The sequence below is a fragment of the Falco naumanni genome, chromosome 13 (assembly GCF_017639655.2).
Source record: "Falco naumanni isolate bFalNau1 chromosome 13, bFalNau1.pat, whole genome shotgun sequence".
In the NCBI taxonomy this organism is placed as follows: Eukaryota; Metazoa; Chordata; class Aves; order Falconiformes; family Falconidae; genus Falco; species Falco naumanni.
The window spans coordinates 936,540-961,107 of NC_054066.1; the positions used below are offsets into that span (position 1 = coordinate 936,540).

A 24,568-nucleotide genomic window follows, 5' to 3' on the forward strand; every position below is an offset into this window, starting at 1 on the left:
TTGTTCAGCCATGCATGTTGAGCTGCAGCTCCGAAGATGCTCTTGGAGCAGAACAGGTGCAGGAGCTTTGGGGAGCAGCCTGACAGTGCTTGTCCCAGAGAAGCAGCTGCCAAGGCATCTGGCAGCAGCCTGGGAGCGGCAGGGACAATGTGAAGCCACAACCAGCAGGCCGGTGCAACGCTCGGCTCCTGCGCAGGCTCTAGCTCTTCTCCCAGAGGAGAACTAAGAGTCCGAGATGGCGACACACAAGGCTGCCTGACCCTGCTCCAGCCCCCTGCCGCAAGGGCACAGGAAGAAACTAGCCCTTGCCTGGAAGAGCAGGGTGAGGGGAAAGCCCAGAACAAGCCTCTGCTATCCACAAGGGAGGGGAGGTTTGGGGGCTGCAGGTTTGCACCCCTGCCTTGGCAGCCACAAGGCCAGCGCCAAGGCGGGCTGTGAAGGTGGGCACAGCCCTGCCACAGGACAGCGCTGGGTCAGTGCCACCCCCAGACCAGTCAGTGCTGCTGGAGGGCCTGTCCCTGCAGCCATGGGATGCGTGGCTCTGCTGCGAGCCGGCACAGCAGCCTGCTGCCTCCCTCCCGGCCCACGACCAGCACAGCATGTAATGCAGCCAGAGGGTTTTAACCTAGCCTTGGAAATGAATTAGTTATTTTGGTTTGGTTTTGTTTGTTTGTTGGTTGTTTTTTTTTTTTTTTAAATAAAAACACTTCATGGAAACTGGCTATTTTTTAAAGTACTTGGTCAATGAGGAGGAACGAGGGTTATTGTTGAATTCTGGAACATGGAATTTATTGCTGCCCTGCACAGGGAGCCCGGCAGCCCACAGGTCCTGCAGCCACCACAGCTGGTGCCTGTGTGGGGTGGGGGCCTGGTGCACCCACGAGAGCAGTGGGGCTGGGCAGCAGCATGGGAGAGCTCGGGCACCTTGGAGCCTCACCTCCTCACTCCCAGGCTGTTTTACTTCCTTCCCCATCCAGGTCTTCATCTTCCTCTTTGTACAGCGCATCCCTGTCCTCCTCCTCCTCCTCCTCTTCCTCCTCTCGAGCCAGCAGCTGCTTGAAGACCTCATACTCCTCTGGGGTGGAACGGGCCAGGCTGGCCAGGAAGGCTCCCTCCGGGAGCTCCAGGATGTCCTTCAGCTTTGGGTTGCCGGTTTGGGTCTGGCCTTTGTGTGGGGTCTGGTAGAGCCCCCGCCGCTCCAGGAAGATGTGCCGGTTCCTGAGCTCGGCGAAGGGCGTTCGGAAAAGCTGGGCCTTCACCATCTCCTTCTGCTGGACCCCCATCCTGAAGTAGGCGTACTACAGGCGGGACAGGGCGTTCCAGGGTCACCGCGGCCCCGCGCTCCCCCGGCCCCGCCGCCCCCCCGGCCCCGCACCTGGAAGTGGAGGTGGAGGCGGGCGGGCTCCTCCAGCAGCACGGCGGGGCAGGTCCCCAGCACCTCCTGCAGCTGCTCCGCCGTGAACAGGCACCGCTCCCGCAGCAGCCGCACGACCGCCGCCATCCGCCTCCGGGGCAGCGTGAAGAGCTGGGGGCAGCGGCTCACCGCCCGCCGCAGCCGGCCTGCGGGCACCGGGCTGAGCGGGCGGGGGGGGGCCGGTGTCCCCCCGCCCCCCACCCACCCCCCGGGCCCCGCCGCCCTACCTCCCTGCAGCCCCAGGCGCCGCAGTTCCCCGGCGCGCTCCTGCAGCTGCTCCGGCGGCAGCCGCAGCAGCTCCGGGCTCCGCTGCAGCAGCCCCAGCGCGGCCTCGGCGCCCAGCCCCAGCAGCAGCAGCTGCGCCGCAGCCGCCTCCCGGCGCTCAGGCCCGAGCCGCGGCTGGAGCCCGCGGAGCCGCCGGGCCTGCTCCTCGCTGAAGCCCATGGCCCGCAGCCCCCGCCGCCTCCCCGCAGCAGCCGCGGCCCAGCCCCGGGGCCAGGCCCGCCGCGGCCGCCCGCCCGCCGCCGCGCAGCAGCAGCCCCGCCATGGCTCGGCCGCCGCGGGGAGGAGCCGGGGGGCCCCGCCGAGGCCGCGCTCCGCCCTCGCCTCGGCGCCTGGGGCCGCGCTCGACGCCCCAGGAGCCCGCGGCCGGCCCCGCGGCGCCCTCCCGCCCTTGGCCGCGCACCGGGGGCGCGCTCGGGCCCGGCGGAGCCCGCAGTGGAACAGGCGGAACCTCCTGCCCCGCCCCCCCCCCCCTCGGTCGGGCCCACCGGCCGCTGCCGCCGGAGCGGGGCGCGGCGATGGGCAGCGCTGGCGGGGCCGCAGAGCGGGCAGCCCCCTCGGTGCCGCCGCTGGGCTGCGGAGCGCGTCGTAGCCCGGGGTCACGCAGCTGCGAGCCGGGGCGGAGGTGCCGGGGCCAAGGGCTGGGCGCGGGGGCGCCGCTGCAGGATCCTGGGGGGCTGCAGGGGCCTGAGCGCCCGGCCGAGCCGCGTAGACCTGCGGCAGCAGCGGGACAGACCCACCGCACTTGCCCCACTGCCCTCCCAGAAGCCCAGTCCCGGCCGAGCCACTCACCACGCAGGCCTGTTGCCCACACCTCAGTATTGGGAACTGGTTAAAATCCTCTTTATTGAATCTATTTCTTCTTCCTGCTGCCTTTGCCTCATCAAAACCAAGGGCTATAGAGAGGATGGTGAAACCGGTGTAAGGACGAGCAGCATCCTGACCTCCTGCCGCAGCGGGAGGCTGGGTAAGGACCCCGGTGTAACAACACTCGGGAACAGCAGGCAAAGCAGCCTTTATTGCAGCGTTGGGGGCAGCCCCGACATAAGTGCTCCAACAACCTGGCAAACTTTTAGAGACTATGTCCCATAAAGTTTTACATACTCATAAAATTTCTGTGAACTCATTTACATACAGATGAGATTTCCTGGAACTCATTAATATATGCAAATGTCTGGTCTGCACGCACAATCATCTTCCCTGGTGGTCTTTGGGTGGTCATTGGAGTCTACAGATGAAAGCTTCTAGTCTTGTTTACTGCGTCCTCTGACTGACCTTTACTTCCGCGCAAACTCAGTTCTGGGATCAGTAGACCACATCCTGCCCGATTACTGTTCCCATCCTCTTGTGACTTTCTCATCTCTGTGGTCCTGTGAATCCCTTCTCAAGATCCGAGTTGTCTACAGAGAGATTATCTCCCCTCATCTCACCCCCATCCCTTATCCTACAACCATCCCAGCCTCTAAGTACCTAAGGTATTTACAACTACAACATCTTCCTTGGGTTTGGGGCCTTAACACTTTCATTACAAAAAAAAAAAAAAAAGGGGGGGGGGGGGCAGGCACCCCCCATCCTGCAGCTGCATCTGGTTCTGAGGCCTCTTTATGCACACAAACTCCAGCCCACAAGGAGACAAAAGGCATTTATTCATTTAATTTTCAGCAAGAGTGAAACTACACATAAAAAGTAAAAGCAGCCCATAAAAATATAGTTACAAATAATTTAAAGACGACGTTAAAATCTTCGCCTCACGACTTTAAAACAGATCCTACATAAGAACAATAATAAATGCTTATTAGCGACAAGCTTTCCTAGAGGAATCATGCCCAGGCCAAGCAGCTCAGGGCTGCCCTGCCTACCGCTTGGTGCCAGCCACTGGATGTTTTTGCAAGAGAGAAGGAGTAGCAATCTTTCCATGAGATGGAAGCGCTTACAATTAATTCCCGTTGGTTCTTGAGTGACTGTCTGTGTCCTGCAGTAGGGGAGTTACCACTCCGTTAGTAGCACTGCAGAGAAGGACTGCAGCGACTTCCCGTGCCCGAGCCCTGGCACTCCACAGCCGCTGCTCCTTCCCGGCGGGGACCTGCACGCTCGCAGTCAGAAGTGTTCAAGCACGTCTCACTCTCCACGTGGGGAGCCAGGAGCCCGTCTTCGTGTGTGCACCCACCAGAACTGTTTCTGAATCTGCTGCTTTCTAGGGAGAAAGACAGACAGCGAGGGGTGAGCCATAGGTCCAGCTGGCCGACAAGTGTGTCATCAAACTGAGCACATTTGGCTATTGGCGTGTGCCCGACGAGCAGTATCTCGCTAACCACAGCTCGGTCTTCTCTTATAAATGATTCCCGTGTGCTTGGTGGGACCCAGGTGAAGGAGAAAGCCTTCAGAACAACATCTCACCTGTCTCAGCAGACACGTATACCTCTTCCCAGGTATAATCACCCAGGTTCACAGGCTGCTTCAGCCAATGATCCTCTGCTAAGACTGTGAGAGTTGTGCGCCGCTCCGGAACAGGATGCAGAAGCCCAGCCATGATGTTCATGAGACCTGGGCAGAGAGAGTATTAAGAGGAATGCCTCAGGCTGTATTTTAGGCATGCTGGGAATGCAAAACACACTTCATATTCCAAAAAAGTGAAGATTTTTAATAACAAATCCTCCCTGCTAATCCCTTGTGCAGTACTGTTCTACCAGAGTCTTAGTCACATGAGCTCTGCTCTGGAAATGATCTGACATTTCCAGGTTGTGAAAACAGAGAACGGGGCGCAGAGTTAGGACGCCGAGGAGGGCAGAAGTAGAAACAAAGGCCAGCGCGGCAAGCCTGACTTGGTGCTTCCAAGCCCAGTTCTTGTCCTGCAGTCATCCTGTGTTTGATCTGCGATTAAAGGTGCACTCAGGGTTCAGGGAAAGCTTCAAGAATCTACCAGCCAACTGCAGCACCCTGCTTTACAGCCATAGCGCTCCTAAGGACCCCAGAGAATTTGTTGATGAAGGTTTCTTTAGCCTAACATGCCATTAGTTTTCTATGCCTCCAACAGCAAACAGCCAGTGTATTTTTCCTGTAAGGTCAAGCCACACAATTCATTCAGAAATTATACATTAACACATTATCATCTGTCCCAAAAGTGACGTGGCATTGATTGGCAATAGTGAGATAAAACTTGCCTTAGTGTTACAAGACTGCCATGACTGATCTTAAAAGTTCTTTACGAGAGTGAACCTTCCCGTCAGGCATTAGTTGTTCTGATTTTCTCAGATATAAACCTCACTGACGCTTGACAAGCTAGTAAATTGAGTCATCATAAAAAATGGGAGGCCTGGAATTTGAAACTAATGAAATACATGGCAGATAGCTGTATTCATTGCAGGCATGAAGAACTGCAGAACTTACCTGAAAAGGACACCTCGCCCAACTCTGCTTCAGTGAGCAGCTTTAAAAATCATTGCTGAGCACATTTGGAAGCATTTTTCCAGCCTTCCCCTCTATTTCTGGAGAATAAATACTGCTCATACTTTCCCAAGAGATCTGCATCTTTAGAAAAAGAAATGGGAAAAATTTACCTTTTGACACAGGCCAAGGAGGATTCAGGACAGCTGCCATGGTCTCCTCCAGCTCACAGAAGGGATTCTCTCCAAATACCAGGGTATACAGCGTGACACCAAGTGACCACATCTCCAGCTCAGGGCCACAGTACCTATGCAGATATAAACCTCTGTAAACTCAGACTGCAAATACATAATTGTGTGCTAAATAAAGTAAAAAGAAAACAGGCAGTTGATAGCCCTTGTTTCCAATTTTTATTTTGACATAGGAAGCTTCAAGACTTCTAATAAGGTTCTCAGTGTTTTTGAGAAGTCTGTAACTACCCTTCTCCATGAAAGAAAAACAACCAAAGAATAAGAACGGCCAACCGGTTTTGGTTGATGAGTATGTATAGTATGCAACTAGACTTCCACATGGATAAGCTGGTGACGAGAACTTAAGCCACCTCCTTCTTCACCGTAAGCCAAAACTATCAAGTAAATATTTAAGTGGAATCCTTATCTTTTCCCATCCATTTCAAAACAAAAGTTATGTGGAAATAAATACTATCTGGATTCCATCTAAGAAAAAGGGGAAGTTTCTCCACACAGTAACAGGCTGAATTCCCAGGGCAGTGCTGCTCCATCTTCCATCTCATTACCAGCAGGAACTGGTAATTACCACCCCCTGTCCCTGTCCCCGTTTAAGAGGAGCTGCCTGAAGGAGCCATGAAAACAGCTGTGAAATGGAAGCAAGATAATATATTGCAAGTACAATTAATGTTTGCCACCCTGTGATGGCACGGCTTCCCTCCAGGAGCAGGTATGACACTGTCAGCCTCCAGGTGAAGAGCAGTCAGAGAAGGAGAAAATCGGGGAAAAGACAGCTAAGATTTGGGCAGCACATCCAAGACAGCAGGAAGACAAGCTGCAAAGGAAGAATCCTTGAGTCCAGAGGAGCACAAAAATCAATGGGGAGATGAACACTATGAAACTGCAAAAGTTCATACAGGGAAGCACATAGGGAAGAAGGGAAGAGACGAGCTGAGAGTGGGAGCAATACAAAACACAGACGTGGTAAGGGGCAGATGCTATACAGCAATACTTGCTCACACCATCTCTCTAAAAGAGCAGCTTTTGCTAGAGACCTATCGGCACATTCATACACAGGTACGAAGAGAAGATTAGCAAGCTGATGTACATATCACATATTACAAAAGATTAAGGAAAAGGGACACATTCAAGTCACAATACAACTCATCTAGACTCTTCTATCAGGCTGGAAATTAAAATCATAGGCTTGTTCTTGAACTCAGCTCTGCAGCAGGACAGACAGGAGTTGCAAAACATCTGACCAGAACAAGAAAGCCAGTCAACAGACTCGGTCAGAAACACTTTGTACATATTCAAGCCTTTACAAGTAATTTCTGTCACTGCGGTGCCCAACTTTATACACATTCAAACCCTTACAAGGAATTTCTGTCAGTGTGGTGCCCTAAATCTTGCTGCAGTTTTCTGTGGTTAGATAACTCTAGCAAGAGTACCAATGGCAATGCAGCTTGGCTTCTCTGTTCCAGCCCTGCACACACGTTTTTGGTGCAATGGACACAAAAATTACTTTCCAGAGGGTTACATACGGTTTGCCAGACAGCACTTCTGGTGAGCAGTATTCAATTGTCCCACAGAAGGTATAAAACAGTTTGCCAGGTTCCAGGTAGGCAGCTGAACCAAAGTCTACTAATTTGATTGTGAAATCTTCAGCAATGACAATGTTTTCATCCTTGATGTCTCTGTGAAGGATGTTTCTACAGTGGAGGTACCCAACAGCTGACACAAGCTGATAAAGGAGGAAAGAATTAGGTGTTACTACACAGAGGTGTCCTTCTGGATAATCTGCGTGGCATCACAGAGTTCTGACAGCCACACTCTGACTTGTTTTGACACTATTATAAACAAGATAGATCCTAATTTCAGTAACTGGAAATGAACTCAGGCCTGCCTGTCAGCATTGCTGCAGTGGGTGTTGCAATGCTCTTGGGAGAGAGACTTAAAAAAGCCTTTGCTTTCTTTCCTCTCACAAATGTGCAGGAAAAGGGTATGCTGTAGTCACGATGCCCTTGTTTTTTTGGTTAGAAGCATAAGCGCTTACTGTTACAGTTCTGCAGGTTACCCTATTTTTATCCCAGCTTCATCTGGAGGATCATTACACTCATTTGGAAGATATTACTGTGTGCCTCTGATACTGCAGGATGACAAAGCATTTAAAAGTGAAGATTGGTATAAATAATACAGTCACTCCTAAATTCCATTCTTCTTTCTGCACGATTCATGCTTTAGCGTCATAATTAAGAATACCATCAAAATTATATCACCTTGGAGACAATCGTGATCCCTACCGCAATACATTCGAGCAAGAAAAACAGATGGCTGAGGGAGAAAAGTTTCTATTTATACTACAAAGCTCCCTCTGCAGAGAAATACTGTAGAGGTCTGAAGTAACAAAGCACCCCTACCAGCTCAGGGTTGGTTTAGGAAAAGGGCTTACCTGTCAGAAGTTTAAAGGGACCACTGACTGCAATTTGTGAATGCACACTGCACAGCAGACACAGAGAAGGTGCATCACTTTGGTTACCAGCTTCCCTCAGCACTCCAGTGAGAGGAGTGTGGACACAGTGGTGGGTTACCAGGTGCAAAGTAATTCTTGAATACCTTAGAGCAAGGAATTTACTCCAGAACTTGTGAGGGGGAATTACTTGGGGACTACTGTTGCAGTTAACTCAATGAACAAAGGACAACTCAGCTCTCAGGCAAGCTCCTGACTCACAGTAAACTACTTTGAGTTATTTTGCATTATGCCATGTTAAAATCCAAGATAACTAATTGATTTTAAATTCCTTAAAAAGAGGAGAGCCCTTTACTACCACAACAAATCTAAACCAAGCACTGACCTAGGTGGAAGTGTGGCTTTTAGTGAGGCTTGGGGCAATTTCCATGCACTTTCCTCCTCCCACAGCAGAAGCGTGACTGCTGCGAGATGAATGGGCATCCTGGTGACAGGTAGCGTGTGCTGCCACAATCACAGGCAAAGAGGTGATGGCTCTATAGGAAATCCTCCTATGAAATAAGGTCCTCTAAAGGTTTCTTTGTTACAAGTCTCTAGGTAAACCTTAAGAAGGTTTCTACCGGTAGCATTTCAATTAGCTAGAAATGAGCTCTACAGAATAACGAGGAAGAGTTCTGCAGGTATTGAGCATGACTCTGATTCAGCACGCCTACTGATTAGCCAGGAATTCTTTTGAGTGTAAGAGGATCCTTCTTCTTAAATGAACCAAATCTTTCCTGCATGTAGCAGCTGTACATTCCCAGCTCTCACCTGTCTGAATATATAGCTCGCTAATGGCTCATCCAAGTTGGGCTGATTATCAATGAATGTAAAGAGATCCAGACCAGACCCATGCTTCTCCATCACCAGCTGGAAGAAGTGTTCATTTTCAAATACGTCCAGCACCTATAAATAACAGACTTTTTTATTCATGTGCTTCATCTTAAAATTGCCTTTTTTTTTTTTTTTAAAACAAACACTGCTCTCCTCTTGGAGATTTAATCAACATGTATTATAATCTTTGAAGTTTCATTTCACTGAGCACAAATCTTTCTTGAAAAAAGAGCATAATTAAAACGGAGAGCAGAATTGAAGCCAAGAGGAATTCTCTCTCTGGGGAAAAAAAATCCAAACCCCAAACCAAAAAGGAGGAATCAAGATACGTATCCACATTATGTACAGAACTAATACATGGTCAGATGTAACATCATACTTCCAAGATACGCATCCTATCATCTTGAAATAACATACAGGCTTTTTTTCTGTCAAGTCACACCTTCAGATCTATGTTTGGTGTAGAAGTGTCAAGGCAAACGACAGTCTGCTGTAATATACCCTCCAAAACAAAGCAGGATTCCTTTCTTTCCTGAAAACATAGATTTAATACAGGACAACTCCTCACTCCTGAGGAACGTGAGACACCAAGTACTCAAACGAACCATACAATGCAGTTCAAACTACATTCCCTCTGAGTTCACTGTACCTTAATGATACTGGGGTGCCGCAGCTTCAACAGGATTGCAATTTCTTGCGTAACTCTCCCTCGATCAGGATCATCTACCCAGCAGTCCTCAAGCACCCTCTCCTTCCAGATGAACTTTACGACAACCTACACAGAAAACAGCATTCAGCATCACCTGCAAAAGTATGGTTTTAAATGTCTGGTAAATTAATTTCCAGGGAAAATGTTAGTGATTCATATTACTAGAAGGACAGAAGCAACCCAATGTGCATTGCTTATAGTATATTTAAACATATTTAAATTAATTTAGTCCTAGAAGCCAAATGATGCACAGAAATGGAATGTATTTATTTTCTTTTTATTGATGCTCTGAATTCCAAAGGCTTTGCCAGGCCAGCTCTCTTATCAACCCAATTACAGCAGTGGTGACTTCTGGCATAGGGGTACAGAGAAGGGAAACTGGCACTTAACATCCATGCAGAGAAACACCACAGCTTGCCTCTCAACACCCAAAATACTTCTGCTGATAAAAAGGAGGGTTTCATAACCTCAGCATGTCTAGTCCACATTCTTGAGTCATGGCACGATAAAGACTTTGAAGTTTGTAATTTTCTTTAGGAACAGAAGACTAAAACCTGTCACTCTGTTAAGCTTAATGTATACTTCTTTCAACACGTTAAATTAGCTTACATGGTCAGACTTACTCTGTGCCTGTTGTCTTGGGTAACGGTCATATACTACATCAATGCAAATATTTTCCTGTTCTGTTTCCATGAAGTTAGTGATTTCAGATTTTTGTTTAAACAAAGGAAACCCCCAAACTACCAAACAGCCACTTTTAATAGTGTAGTATTGACAGAATATGAACACACTAACTTTCCAGTTTTCATCCTAAATAGTTATTGCAAGGAGATCTAAAAGAAACATTTAACCTCCTGGTGATCTTTCTTGCTCCTGGCAGTCCACACAAAGCCAAAAGACCCTTTGCCAATCAGACTGAGAGTGTCGTAATTTTTTGCGTACTCTCCCTCACACGCCCTTAATCCTGCAAGATCTTCAGCTCTTCGAGAATTCTCAAAAAATGAAGTTGATCTGATGGCCTAGGTATAGATAAAAAAGCAAGAAAAAAATAAAGCAAGCCACAAAGTAACATTTATAAAATAATGACGAGAAAGTACACATCTGCAAGAATAGCTGAAAGGAGTGATCTTTGGTTTTGACAGCAAGAACCGCACGTTGATGTAACCATCACAGTATGAGGCAAGTCAAGTCAACAGTCAGCATTCAGCAGCTATAAATACCACTTAATTCAGAGAAAGGTAAAGAAAACAGAAGCATATGCACCTTAGATGTTCACACAAAATTCTCTGTGCCAATAGGATAATGAATTCATTGTGGTCTATCACCAAATGGTAATTTTATTTGATGAATAAAAAGTAGGTTACTTTCAATGTTGTAATTTTCCCAAGTAAGTGTATTCTAGATGGACAGAATTTAAAAGGTGCTGCTTTAAGCCTTGCCTATAAATTTTGCAATTTCTGTTTGCCTCAGTAATCTAAAAAGATTTCATTTATAAAAGATATTAAATTCCCAGTGTTTTCCAAACTTTCTGGTAAAACAGCATTTTACTTCTGTAGATTGGTCTCTCAGTAGACATGAAGAGCAAACAAGTTTGAAGTAAACCCTCCTAAATTTTAACACCCCAGTAAAATTCCTAATAAGCAAACAATACACGCCTTCCTACCAAGGCCTGCAACACTGCATGAGAAATTAAACATAACAGAAGTTTTTCTCGCTCTGAGGACAGAGTTGGGATTGTTTGTTTTGGGGATTATTAGGTTTCTCCACCAAAGATGGCATCTAAAATGTGTGATCACAGAACATCTTTATGACGTACACAGTATGTCATACTGAGAGGAAACACAGCAAATCTCATGGGGACATTTGTTTTGAATAATGAAATTTGAAGTTATACATGAAACAATCAGAACTGCTTATATTTTGACATATGCATGGAAGATAATTTTTTGAAAGGAAAACAAGAGCCAACTTACTACTTAGCTCTCAAAAGTCTCATAAAATAATATTCCAAATAGGAGGTTTTGCCAATAGCCAAGCTTTTCACTCAAATATCTACTTTATCTTCCAGCTCACTAATTAAAGGCAAGGCAGGGGAGGGAAACTACATGTCTAATTTGCAGCGCACTGCATTAAGCAACAGCTTCTTGCAGTTCCAGTTTGGAACTGTCACCACTATACACATTACACATGCGGTATCTAAATATCTAGGTAATTCTCTGTTAAGGTCATTATAAAATCCAGCTATGCAAAGATCTAAGAAATGCACAGATTTATTCAAGGGATCTAGATCATCACCATTACCTATTCCAATTGATCAAAAATACTATTTTCCTCTACAGCCTTGGTCAAAGTCCTGTCAGTTTTACATTCCACTACTAACCAAAAGCAGGCCTGAGCAGTTCTGTGTTCGGGTTTGACAGCACTGACATGTACCCACTGCTCAGCTGCGTGGTGTTAGCTTTCTATACACCATCCTGAATGCAGCCTCTCAGGAGGCAGCTAAAAACTGCAGGTTTCTTTTGTTGACACAAGTCAGTCAATGGAAGTTTTCAACCTAGTATTTCCTTTCTAAATAATGTTGTGTCATTGGTGCCAGTGTGATCAGATTGCTGCAAACTTCTATTGTAGATGTACTTAAACCAGCCTAAGGACAAATTTAAAATTAGGTGCTTTCATTGTACTACACCAAGACAAACACACGCTACCAGAAATGTTACAAAACAGCAATCTGAAATATTTCTTTTGACATAAAACTGGTGAAACAAAGTAACAGCAATATCCATCCACCACCTCACAACATTATTTTAATTTGAAAATCTTTTCGACTTTAGCCTCAGCTTAACAGTCAAACAAGGAGAGAAATGCTCAATATTATACCACAGTAGGATTTCTTACTTCCCCAAGACTATTTGTGGAAAGATCGGCAATAGAGTCAGCAGAGCTTGCTAGACTGGAAAGCAAAAGCTGAGTCTTTGCTACCGCTTCCTTCTGGCTCTGTAGAAGGTCTTTCACCACCCAGACACAGAAAAGTACGGTAGGGTCCTGCAGCTCTACCTGTTTCACTTCAAAGAGTATACCTGTAGAAACAGGTGAGGAAGTTAAAGTGGTAGAATGAAACTTTAGTGTTGAACAAGACCACAGACAGTTTAGCTCAAAATTCTGAGTTCTTAAAGTGAATTACTCCATTATTTATTTGGGGAACACCTACTCAGCAAGGAATCATCTGATGGGCTAACAACAGCACAGCTATTACTTGGCAGCTACCCCCATAGTTCCCACCCCCCAGCAGAAACTTGTCAGTGCCCAATTGTGATTATTAATCTCACATTGTTATTTTAAATTACAAAAAATCAGGAATTTTATACAACAAGCCACTGAATCCAGCTGAAGGAGTGAGTGAAATACATTCCGTTACACAATTTTCATACAAGTCTGTTCAGAAAAAGTTATCAGGTTCAAATTTTTTAATTGTGCTTTAGAAATATTTCTGACTATTCAGTCTGGATTAATTTCTTAGTAATTTTGTATTTTATACCACCTGCTTTTCTAATACCCCTTGAGTAGACTTAAATACAATTTTATCTTCTAGATACTAGAGAGCTTCTTCCTTCCTCTCCACTCAGAGTTCTAACCAGAACTGTCTGCCTCCTGCAAAAATGTAGGTGAAAAAGAGCACCCCTCATTAATTTTGGGAAGGGGAGAAACAGGTTTAACTTACTTAATTGTGAACCATCTCTGTGACGGCAATTCCCAGTGTAGCTGCCTTCCAGAATCTCCAAGGTCAAAGGGTCTGCTGGATTCAGCCTTCCTTCTTGTCTCACCGGGGTCGATGTTACTTTTATTGCCATATTTTGCTGGCCATGCAACCGACAGTCTTCTTGAGGACTACCTTTGCCCTTCAGTATGTTTCTGTTGATGTTGTCACCCATGGGCTCCTGTACAAGAGTTTCTGGCTTCTCAAGAAACATTTTTGAGGATTCTTCAGAGTTTTCAAAATGCCTTTGGGAGGCCAGCAACCCAGAACCATCTTCTACAGCAACACCATTCAACAGATCCTTTTCTTGCCCTGTTGAAAAGGCACTGTTACTTGGAGTTCGCATATAGTCTACAGCTGAGTCTGCTGCATTAGAGAAAGATGTTCTTACAGGAGCTGCAGTAATACCTTTGTCGGAGTTCCCCTTGACATCAATATTCAGGTTCAGTACCTCAAGACCACAGCAAACACAGTTCAGCTCAGTGTCTGTTTCTTTAACATCTTCAGAGGTTGTGGCAACTCCTGGTGCAGAAGCACTGCAACCCATTTTATTTCCTGAGCAAACATTATGGATAGTGTGTGTTCCATTTGCAAAGAAGGATGAAGCATCGTTTAGCAGGCAGTTTTCAACAACAACGTGCTCAAGGCTGGCATGTTTTGCATCACACAAGTTTGGTTTTGACAACTGCCCTTTAACCATGTGGCTTTGGAAGTCTTGTCTGCAGTCCACTGTGGTCCCAGACCATGGCTCATCTATTGTTGGTGTTCCAGGTGAGTTACAAGTAACATCAGAAGGCAGCTTAACCAGGCCATAGGATGCAGTACCTAGATTGTCTTCTAGCCTAGAACAAACGGACAACAAGGCAACATTTACTGAAGAAGCCTGTCCCCAGGCATCAGTGTGGTGCTGATGCTTCAGCATTTCATATGGTAACCTACAGATACGCTGACAATTTACTTCCTTGAGTTCTTGACAATGAGCTTGTGACTGGTTAGACAAGACACTAGTGTCACTGGCATTTCAATCTTAGATGCACCACATACCGCACTGTCACTGCTTCTTACTAGAATCTTCATGTTCTGACTTAAATCCAACTGTTCTGAATCAAATGACATGGGAGAGTGCCTCGCAGAGAGTCTGAGAATTATTTGATCCTGCAGTTTCCACTGTTCTACACTGTTCCACTGCTCTGATTCTGTCAAGCCAAGTGTCAGGGTAAGACTCTCTATGTGGGCTGACAGCCCATTGGTGGCAATGCTGTATTCACTGCAAGGATTCAAAGTTATTAGTAATATAATGATGACAAAAGGATGAGAAAACCATCATACTGCATACCACCCGTTCTTCTGTTACTATGGTCACTATTTAAAACATGCACTAATTGTTTTATTCTAAAGTTTAAAAGAAAAAGGCAGAAAGCTGTTGGCACAGGCATCCAAAATCCTAATAAATTACATCTTGACCAAAGAAGAGCAGGTACACTCAAATGGCACTCTTTCCCCATGGATTACTTCCTTCTCTAGCTTCATTTCTAAATATAGATCATTTACCACAACAAAAAAACCATACATGTGGCAGGATACTTACAATCCTGAGAACAGAAGACCCCTTGTCTGTCCAACAGAAGATGGATGTCCCCATCCATCAATGTAAACATGGTTCAACGAAGCCCATACCACAAGGTATTTTACAAACATTTCTATTAGTGAAAATGCAGAGTAGAAAAAACAATCCATGCAGCAGAGCACTTACAATCCAAGTATGATGTGAGAGACATATCCAGGAGAGGACAAGGAAACAATGAGACTGTCAGTCTCCTTAAAAAGCAACAACAACTGTGCGGTAATAGTTTATATATTAAAATGGGCAGTAAATATTTTCTGAGGGTTAGAATTGTTAACGTGGAAGGCTTCAAATTTGACTTAAGATAAACTATATGCATCATATAGGTACCTGTGCAGAATTTCTGACCTTGTAACAGGAAAAAGACCTGGAAAGGTACAGTAAAAATGGCTGAAGTAACACAGTACCCTGTTTTAATGGATGACCTGCCAGTTACACCAAGCATTGGAAGGAATAACATTTAGAATTCATTCCAGGTAACCTGGCTTCAGCATAACACCAGCTGGCAGATATCACAGGAGATAAACATCCACTGTTTCTGATCTAGCAAGCATAGAGCCTAATTACTTTCCCTAATCTGGGTGAAGTATTTAGTCCCTTTAGAGATGGAACCTCTGTAACTTTACAATTGTAGGTTGTACAGATCTAAACAAAAAATCTGAAAGTAGGCAAAACACAATCTGTCTTGCAAATGGTGCTCAGATTCTGAAGAGAGCAAAATGTGGAAGGCTCTTGTTACACCTTCCCACAGACATCACAGAGGTGAAAAAACAGTTTTTGCTGGCGACTACCACCACGGCTCTTCATTTTTCAAAGTGAATATGCAGTCTGTGAAATGCCTACCTGTTAGAAGGTGTGGATACCATTTCAGGAGGTGAGGGAGTAGAAAAGAAGTTAGTCCCATTCTTTTGTTTAGTCTCGTCATGTATTAATTTGTTGTCTTTGTGTCTATGTTTCAATTTCTGCTCTTCATCTCTTGAGGGTAGGCTTGCCAAAGATGCAGCCAAGAAGCTGCTGTCTGTACCAAACAAGAAATAAAACGATACCAATTTCATCTTTTATGTTTAGGCTTCAGAGAGTACAGTGATTAAAAATGATCTTGGAACTGCCTTGGTCTGTCTCAACCCTATGGAACTGAGTATAAAAGATGTGGTTAAGGCAAAGTGGTCCAAATATGAGCACTCCACTCTACTGGAGAAATCCACTCCACTCACCTGAGAAATCATCACATGCAGGAATCTAATTTGCTAAAATTTGCATTCCTATCAAAGCCCTTGGACATGTATTAGCCTTCTGGGTTAGCTACTGGGATTGAAGTTAAGAGACCTAAAGAAAAGGCCAACGACTGGAATTAAAGTGATCATACAAATTGCAGCAGGGAAAAAAAAAATAGCCCAAAACACACATACATTCCCCATTTCAAACACTTAAAATGAGAAGGTTTAGACTGCACTTATATAACTCACTGAAACTGCAAGACAAAGAAGTATACAGTCTAAACATTTAAGAGAAAGATTAAGACAAGAACTACTTTCCTTCCCCAGTGGCAACAGACCAAAAGTGAAAAACACAGGTTTGCAAAGTGAAGTAACCCAAGTATTGTTGCTGCAGAAGGCGGCAATGAGTGAACAAATCTAGATTCAGGTCTAGAGCAATCCTTCCACTTAGTAAAGGCTGAATGCCAACAATGCTTCCTCACTAAAGAACTGAATTAGATTCACTCTTGGATTAGAGGCATCACTTCACCAAAAAATTACCTAAGAAACTGCACACTGTCTACTAACTCCTCTTTGTTCCAGTAGTGTGCATTGGTTTCAATGCAGCTGTGCATTTCTAAGCAAAGAGAAAAAGAAAATAGGAAAAAAAAACAACAACAAAGGAGACAAAACCAGCACAAAAGATCTCTTGCAATACAGATGGAAGTATGGACTTGTGTTCTCTGCTATGGGCAGCGCTAGCTGGAAAAACAGATTTGGAGACATGAAGCTTTCTTGCTTCTGCTTATTCCTGTTACGTTCAGCAAAATATAATTTTGATAAATTCTTTGTAAATGCAGCAATCTGCATCAGAAGACTATGTGATGCCTCCTAACTGAAACATCACAGCAACATGACATTGAATATTAACCAGCAACACGAGCCAGTTCAGAAGAATATTAGTATTTTCCCTTAAAAGATTAGTCCTAAGTACAGCTCTGCAGCAATACTGTCACAAATGCTATATTTTACATGTCAAAATACTCAGAGATCCTAACAGGGGAGGGAGGGACAGGGAAGTGCTTGTTAAGTACAAAGCATTGTCTATTAACAGCGTAGTTTCCAACTTGGGCATTCAGTTTCATCTTCTTAGCAACAAAGAGAGAAACACAACCTTAGGTGAACAATTCTGTTTACCTTGGGTTATAGTGGAAATCCAATTTAAAACCTGCACGGAGGTGCATTACATTTACAAAGCATGCTCCCGTGTTCATAGGCAAATCTCTCGCCTCTCATTATTTTACCTTTGTCACAGCAGCCAGAGCCATTTGTACGGCAGGCAGTAACACCTTCAAAGATGCACTCACTCTCTGTCCCTCTGGAGTCGTCAAGAGGAGGTAACAGCAAAGAACAACCGCTGCTTCTCTCCATGTTGTTATAGAAACCAGGGATCAGGAACATAATGTTCTAAAACACAGAACAAAACCTTATAAAGCTGAGCTGGCTCTCAAAGGTTGGGGGCAAATGCTAAGAGTCCATGTTTGTGAACCTGATCCTCATGGATAGCCAGGCAAAAGTGATCAACATGACTGATGGAGAACATGTAAGTGTGCAGCTTGCTTTAGGCTACTTGAAATCCACACCAGCTCCTCAGCAGTGCAAGACTTCGCAATTGCAACAAGGGAATCTGCATATCTTACAGCTTACTCGCTGAATACACAGAACACAGAGGTTTTGTGACAGACAGGAAGGAGGGTAAAAGACGACTTTACAATTCCAATGGATATGCTGGCAGACACAGCAGTCTTCTGGGAGGAATTAAAACTCATATCTTACCTTTCCCAACAGCTCTTTCTTCTCATAGCCAAACAGCATTAAAGCAAAACTATCCTTGATGCCACAGATGGTTCCATCTGACTGGACAGTAATAAGACCACTGATGGTAGAGAAAACCACAGCTGTAGCAGAGTAATGACCGCCTGTGAAAGAGCCAACTTCTTCCGTCTGCAGAACACCATCCTTCTGTTCTGCTACTTGGTTCTCCTCCAGAAGGCTTACTTGCAGCTTTAAACTGAGAGGAAACATGTTACCCTCTCTGGACTGGCCTACAGCTTGCTGGATCCTGAGGTTCTAAATTAAAGCAAAAAACAAAAACCAGATAGAAAACCTCTAACTAACCAAATGTTTTTGTTTTATTTCAGTGTTCACGTAAAATTACACAGGAACATCCTCAGGAAAACGGAGCAGAAAAAGAAAAACGAAACAGTCCTGTGAGTATCAAAGTGAACAAAGTCTGGTCTTCTAAGGATTTGGAATCCAGTGCTGAATATCCTGATGACGAAACCAGGCAAGTCCATGCTGCCGCTTTTCAGCAAACAAGGCTTTAGTAAGGCCTCTTTCAACTACCTAGCTGCCTGTTTTCATTTGCAAGATTTGGGTATTCTTTAGTTTCACTCCTCAGACAGACATGACTGAAACAGACTAAAGAATTCAAAATAATTTTAGGGAGCTGACATAGACAGCATGTTTTCTTAAAAAGCCAGGACTGGAGAAAAATGTCTTTCACCAGGACAGATTCCACAGTGAGAGGTCAGGGTTTGGTTTCATTTTTAGTTAGGAAATACTCAGACGGCAGCTCCACAAGTAAGCAGCACACCCTTTTTCAGGAGACTTACACTTCTCTCTGAAAAGGCTTTCTTCTGTTATGTAAGGAGGGAAAACAGTGTGCACGTGTTCCAAACGGGAAGGGAATGGAAGAACCTGGCTGGTGCTTATACTATACCTTTGGGATTTTTTTGCCTAGAGGAGGTATCTGCACAGAAGGAATCAGGTCCTTTATGTGTAGCCCAACTACTTCTTCCAATGTTGGGTAGCCATGGAGATGTGCAAAAAGAAGGTCACATGATGTAATCTTTCCCTTGGGAAGAAAATTTACAGGACTATTTTAATTTTATCATTTTAGCCACAGTCCACTCAATCCTTTAACAACAATTTCTGCAAATATCTAAGCAAATGGCAAGAATGAAACGGCAAGTTTCATTCTGCAGTCTCTCTGTGGATACAACTAATTCAGTAAAAGCAGACATAGCATAATGCAATACTTCTCCAACATTGCCGTGTAGAGCCTGCTCCTTGCCACAGGGGAGAGGCAGGGGAGTCCAACGAACTTCCCAGAACTTTTCCTCAGCAAGCTGATCCCTTCACAAGGGCACCCCTGCCATGAACAACCGACCCCCTGTAGAACTGTCACTGTTCAAGACTAAGATTTTCCCCAGAAGACAGACAATGTATTTTAATGTGACTTGTCGAATACGTCAACGTGAGCTTCATGGGAGATATATGCACAGGTCCTACACTGTGCAGTCCCAGTCTCAGTCAGTGCTACATACACCTTCGTGTTCACCTACTGGCTTTTAGACATGTTCCATTCCCACAAACTCTCACAAACTGTCGTCTCATTTGATCATTAGGAAAACACTCACATCAACCCTGAAGGAAACAGAAGCTGAAAGTCTTTCCACCGGTTCCAGTACAACCACACAACACGGGTTCTCCTTGCTTCTTATTTTCCTCAGCCAGACGGAGACAGGGATCTTCTCGTTGAGACGACCTACAATATCTACCTTTCCAGAGGATTCAGAGTTGTAGTCATAATTTACTAAGACTGTGGTTACTTCGCAAGAATTTCAAACAAGAATAAAATATTAAACCAAGATATCTCCCTGTCATTGTCAGAAAAATACTGTTTCTTGACTACTTACTGGTTTTTTATTGGAAGAAACATAGTGTTAAGATAGCGATGAAAAAGTTTGCAAATAATTCATTGCTCATACACGAAATGTCATTGCTTTTGTATCTTCTCCCCCTGGCCACGAAGACTAAAGGCATTTCCTTCAGCATAATAAATGTGCCAATCCAATACCTTGTGCCAGAGAGAAATGCCTTTCAGAGATGCCTTATTTTTAAGGGCTGCCCCATGGTGCTAATGAATACTCCACGTTAGTAACATAGTTCTTACTTTCAACTGCAAGAACAGCAGTTTAATTTCTTATGGGAGGAGATTCTTCTCAAATCAGAAAATGTTTATTCATCTTATAACTTGCCATGTTTCATATCAAGCTTTTTATCATTTTTACATGATCTTGATAGAATGGGTTTAAGAATTACGCAGTGACTCCTATAAAGTACTTGGAATAGCTGCAGCTTAGAATTTGTGCCTTTGTCAGACATTTAACTTTAATCCTGGATTACACAGAATCAAACTTAGATATTGCACCCCCCACCCCCCCATCCAATTGAGTAATAGGAAGATCAAGCTCTGAGATGCTGACACTTTCAGTATAAAAATAAAACACCAGGAAGAATATGAGCTCATTTTCCAAGTATCTGCTAGTGACAGCTCACAACAGCAGCAAAAGAAAATAATTTTGTGACGTTTCTCATGCAGTTCTCTTATAAACAACCCCACTATAGGCAAAATATCAATTCTACTCTTTGGCACCAATTAGGGTGTTTTGGCACAGAGATTTCACAGTATTTGACTGACTTGTAACTTCTTAATATTCACAATCCAGTTTAAGATAAATTTTCAAATAATTTTTAAAAGACCAGACAATCGGAAACTTTTCCTTAACAGGTTTTTCCATGTTAAGCAGTTACAAATAAATGTATTTATTCTTTCTTATTATCTTTTTTTTTCCCAATCTGATGTCCTTTAGGTTCTGATTTGGTCAAGTCACCATGACTATGGAAGTTGGCAGCTGCAAGGCTCTCACAGCTGTCTCCCAAGCCATCTTTTGCCCTCTAAATTCTCACATCTGCAAACTTTTAATTTAATTAGTTCTACAAATGAAATAATTGCCAAATGCCCATGAAGTCAAATATATCAGGAAATGATACTGAAAATGTCAAAACCAACCCAAACCCAAAACTCCAAACCAAAGCCTACAATAACTCCTTGAACGTTTCACATACCACAGTTCCTGAAACCACCGGTGAACTTTCTTCTGTTTCTATGTACTCCTCACCCACTGCTTCCCATACCTCTTGACTGGATTTGGATATCAAGTGGGACAGCTTTTTACCAATGAGTTCCTGGCTGCTACACCCAAGCAGCTTGCAGGCTTTGTCATTAGCCACTAGGATCTAGAAAAGCAGAAAAAACCCCAACCAAAACAAAAGAGTAAAAGCTCTAGGTTTTGTTAATAGAACATCATCTCATAGTGTTGCTTTAATGTCATTATAATATCCCTTCCTCTTGGTGGAAATGGGGTGGTTCTTTAAAATTTTGATTTTTTCAAAAACAGTTCACTAAAGCTTTATTCTAGGACATCCCTTTCCTACGCATCTTCTTGGTTAAGAGGGTTTGAGACATTGCTTTCCTTGTAGGTTTCCTGCTTTCTTTTAACTGTAAATGATTACACCCATGAAGGCAAAATGACGAAGTTGTATTTGCAAGCAAAGCCTGGGCAAGCCACAAAATTTTGCCCACAGCTGAAGGCAGGCAGTAATTCCACCAGCTATTGACATATTAAGCCTGTGTTACAGAGCAAGTCAGGATTATTTAATGCCTTTAAGGTGGGTAAGCCTGAGCTGTCAGTTCTAGCTAAAAGTGGCACAGCTCTTTCAAGTTTTCAGTACTCAATTTTATATTAATTTACTCTCATGGCAGAAACAGAGAAATTCTCTCCCTCCCAGTGCAAAAAGGCATATTTACTGGGGCAGACTGAGACTTAGTGCCACCACAAACCCATCCCAGGGCTGGCACTTAACAGACAGAAGACCTGAAACACATTCTGCTTTCCCTTTCTTCCCTCATGCCACTTCACAGCTCATTCTTCTTTATTCCTTTTTTCTGTTTGAAAAAAAGATTCAAGACATCTGTGCTTCTGCTACTGTCTTGTATATTTTGCTAAGTACAACCTGCAATGGAAATAAATGTGTTGTCATTCTCCAGAAGACTACTGAGCTTGAGCAGACTATAAAATGCCTTCATGACGCTCTGATTGCCTGCAGATACACGTAAGAATAACAGGCATTTTAGCCTGTCTGATGCCACACAACCTATACCAGTCATGGCCTGCTTAGTTTAGCAGTTACTACTGCAAATACCTCTGTTGTGTTGACATCCACAGTGAAGATGGCTTTGTTTGGATTGCGTGCAGCAGCTGAGAGGTGCTGGCTGGATTCCTCCACAGTGAGGGCATGCAAAAAGGAGCAAGAAGCAGAACTTCCAACAAAAGTGGAGCGAGAGGCAGAATCCCACCGAGCCCATGAGTTACCAGTTTTGCTGGTACAAATGTTACGAGCTGCCAGTGAAGACAAACAGTAAGAGTTCCACTTCTCCCCTGTGAGAAGATAAAGATCAGCTATATAGCTGTAACAGTCTATGACAGGAGCATTAAGAGGAATGGATAAAAAAAGATTAGTTGTCAGCTGAAGCAACTTTCAAGTAGTCCCAGAATATATGCTTCTAGATTTGTAAAAAAATTACAAGAAAATACAAATCAATGAAACCGAAGAAAACAGAAACAATTCTAATAAACATATCTTGAATGACAGCCACTGGAACAATTAAACTCTGTCCATAGCCTAGAAAAACATTGCCAATATCCGTAAGATTCAAGCAGACCAGTTAACTTCTATTTTTCTTTAACTTTTCACTTAACAGATTTTAAAAGGGTTTAAAATCTTTCAAGTTAAAATTGAAACTGTTATTAAATATAATTTAGTAAGTGTTCATGCTCTTGTTAAATACTGTATTAGTCGGAAGCCAGTTAATTAACTGCTCACAAGGTAAGACACTAAAACACCTGAGCCCACACCTATGTTTTATGTCACACAATGCCAAGCGATTGTACTAAAATTTTCAAAGGTTCTGTTTGTAAAAAACGTTTCTTTGGCAAGTGGCATCAGCAGCCAAATGCCATCACTCCACTCCCAAAACAGGAAGCAGCTTTGAAGGTTTAGCAGTACTCGAAGAAGCATCACGAACAACTCCTCACAAGGACATCTCTGCATTTATGCATCGCATACAGCACGAATATGCTCACCACGATAAAACAGGGAGACCAGTACCTGGACGCATTGTAAACTGCAAGGTTCTTCCCCTCCTAACAGAATCCAGCATAACAATATTTTTCTCCTCATTTGGAAATTTTTCATGATTCAGATAATAATACAAGATGGAGGGCAGTCCAGTGGAAGCCAATAAAGGTTGCCCAGGGACAAATACAAGTGCAGAGCACCTATTCAGCAACACATCCCCTGTAAACTCTCCCAGCTTGCAGTAATCCATGGCTCAGAGGCTTACTGAACAAGCACTTTCTGACAGCTATTTATTGCTATTACCTCTAGGTTTGAGGGAGGGGAAGAGGAAGATCTGAAACACATCACCACTGATGACACATGAACTCAATCTCAAAACACGGTGCTCACCACACAGAGATGCTTTAAGCCGGCAGAGTTCAGAAAGCTGACTTTTCCTGCTTTTGCGGGCCGAGGGGTAGGATCTACTTAGCTTATCGGAGCTATTCAAGGGAGTAAGGACTAGGCCTACTGATGGAGGCAGAAGGCCCCCTTCAGAAGGGCTGCAAGCCTTGGCTGCCATCATCACGCTCTGGTTGCCGAGCCAAGCCTAGGGAGCCACCACCTGTAAGAGAAGCACAACAAATGCAGTCAGCCGTACAGCCAGGCAGTACCGCTCAGGACGCGGGCAGGCAGCAATGTGTTCGAAGGCAAAGCGTAGCCCTGTCAGTTAGGGCAAGACCGCCGCTTGCTCTTGCGCGTCCTGATCAATGACCAACATTTGGCCCGGGGCGTTAAAGCAAAGCTGGCTCACGCTGGCCACCGTCCTGCCCGGGGGCACGGGATGCCCGTGACTGGCAGGACAGTGTCCACTGTATTTCCGTAACACCTACCAAGCACCCAGCCAGCGCGTTCCCGCTCGCTTTAAAAGTGAAAGCGCTCGTAACTTGGGCAGTAGTTCCCAATTTTGAGGAAGCAAGTGCAGCACAGCCTCCGGCCCCCCCAGGGTGCCGCCCGCACCGCCCAGCCTCCCGCGGCTGCAGCCCCAGCCCCAGCCCGCCTGCCCGGCCCCGGCCCCCCCAGGACAGCCACAGCCACCCCGCCGCTCCTCCAGGCGGCCACCGCGCCACCGGCGGGCGCGAGGAAGTAAGGGGCGGGACTCGGCAACCGCGCCACCCAATAAGCGAAGGCAGCAAGAGAGCGGCACGGGGAAGAGCCAATGGGGTGCCGGGGCGGGAGGAGGCAAAACTGATCCGGAGTCAGCCCCGCGGCCCCCTCCGGCCTCCCCTTGCCCCGCAGCCGCTGCCGCAGGCAGTGCCCTGCTTCGGGCCGCCGGCCCCAGGCCGCCCCGGCCGGGCTCTCCGCTCCAGCGGTGGAAGGCTACATCTCCTCCGCCTGATGGCAGCTATCCTTCCCATCCTCCGAAGAATCTGCAGGCGGAACGGCGAGGTCGAAAGCGGCTCGTAACGTCTCAGGCCCGCGGCGCTAGCGCGGAGTGAGCGCCTGGCGCTCTGGCCGCTTCCCGCCTCCCCGCCAAGAACTACAGCTCCCGGCGGGCCGCGCAGGAGGCTGCGGGCGGGGCGCTGCCCCGCCCCCGGGCACATCACCC

General features: G+C 45.3%; 2 protein-coding genes across 2 annotated transcripts; both read right to left on the minus strand.

The window, feature by feature from the left end:
* Window positions 1-765: 765 nt before the first annotated feature.
* Window positions 766-2,106, minus strand: MTERF4 (mitochondrial transcription termination factor 4). The gene is given in 4 exon segments (XM_040613405.1): window positions 766-1,298; window positions 1,376-1,560; window positions 1,642-1,870; window positions 1,872-2,106. Coding segments are annotated over 4 exon segments (861 nt in total). The 5' UTR covers window positions 1,962-2,106; the 3' UTR covers window positions 766-941.
* Window positions 2,107-3,353: 1,247 nt separating this feature from the next.
* PASK (PAS domain containing serine/threonine kinase) lies at window positions 3,354-24,477 on the minus strand. The gene is made up of 17 exons (XM_040612547.1): window positions 23,371-24,477; window positions 22,045-22,280; window positions 20,908-21,078; window positions 19,416-19,556; window positions 18,716-18,850; window positions 17,770-18,063; window positions 17,238-17,400; window positions 15,581-15,755; window positions 13,078-13,955; window positions 12,255-12,436; window positions 10,211-10,378; window positions 9,300-9,425; window positions 8,588-8,722; window positions 6,852-7,051; window positions 5,254-5,387; window positions 4,094-4,240; window positions 3,354-3,890 (listed from the first exon to the last, which is right to left on the minus strand). The coding sequence occupies exons 1-17, from the start codon at window positions 23,543-23,545 to the stop codon at window positions 3,694-3,696; spliced, it is 3,657 nt and encodes a 1,218-aa protein (XP_040468481.1). The 5' UTR covers window positions 23,546-24,477; the 3' UTR covers window positions 3,354-3,693.
* Window positions 24,478-24,568: the final 91 nt, after the last annotated feature.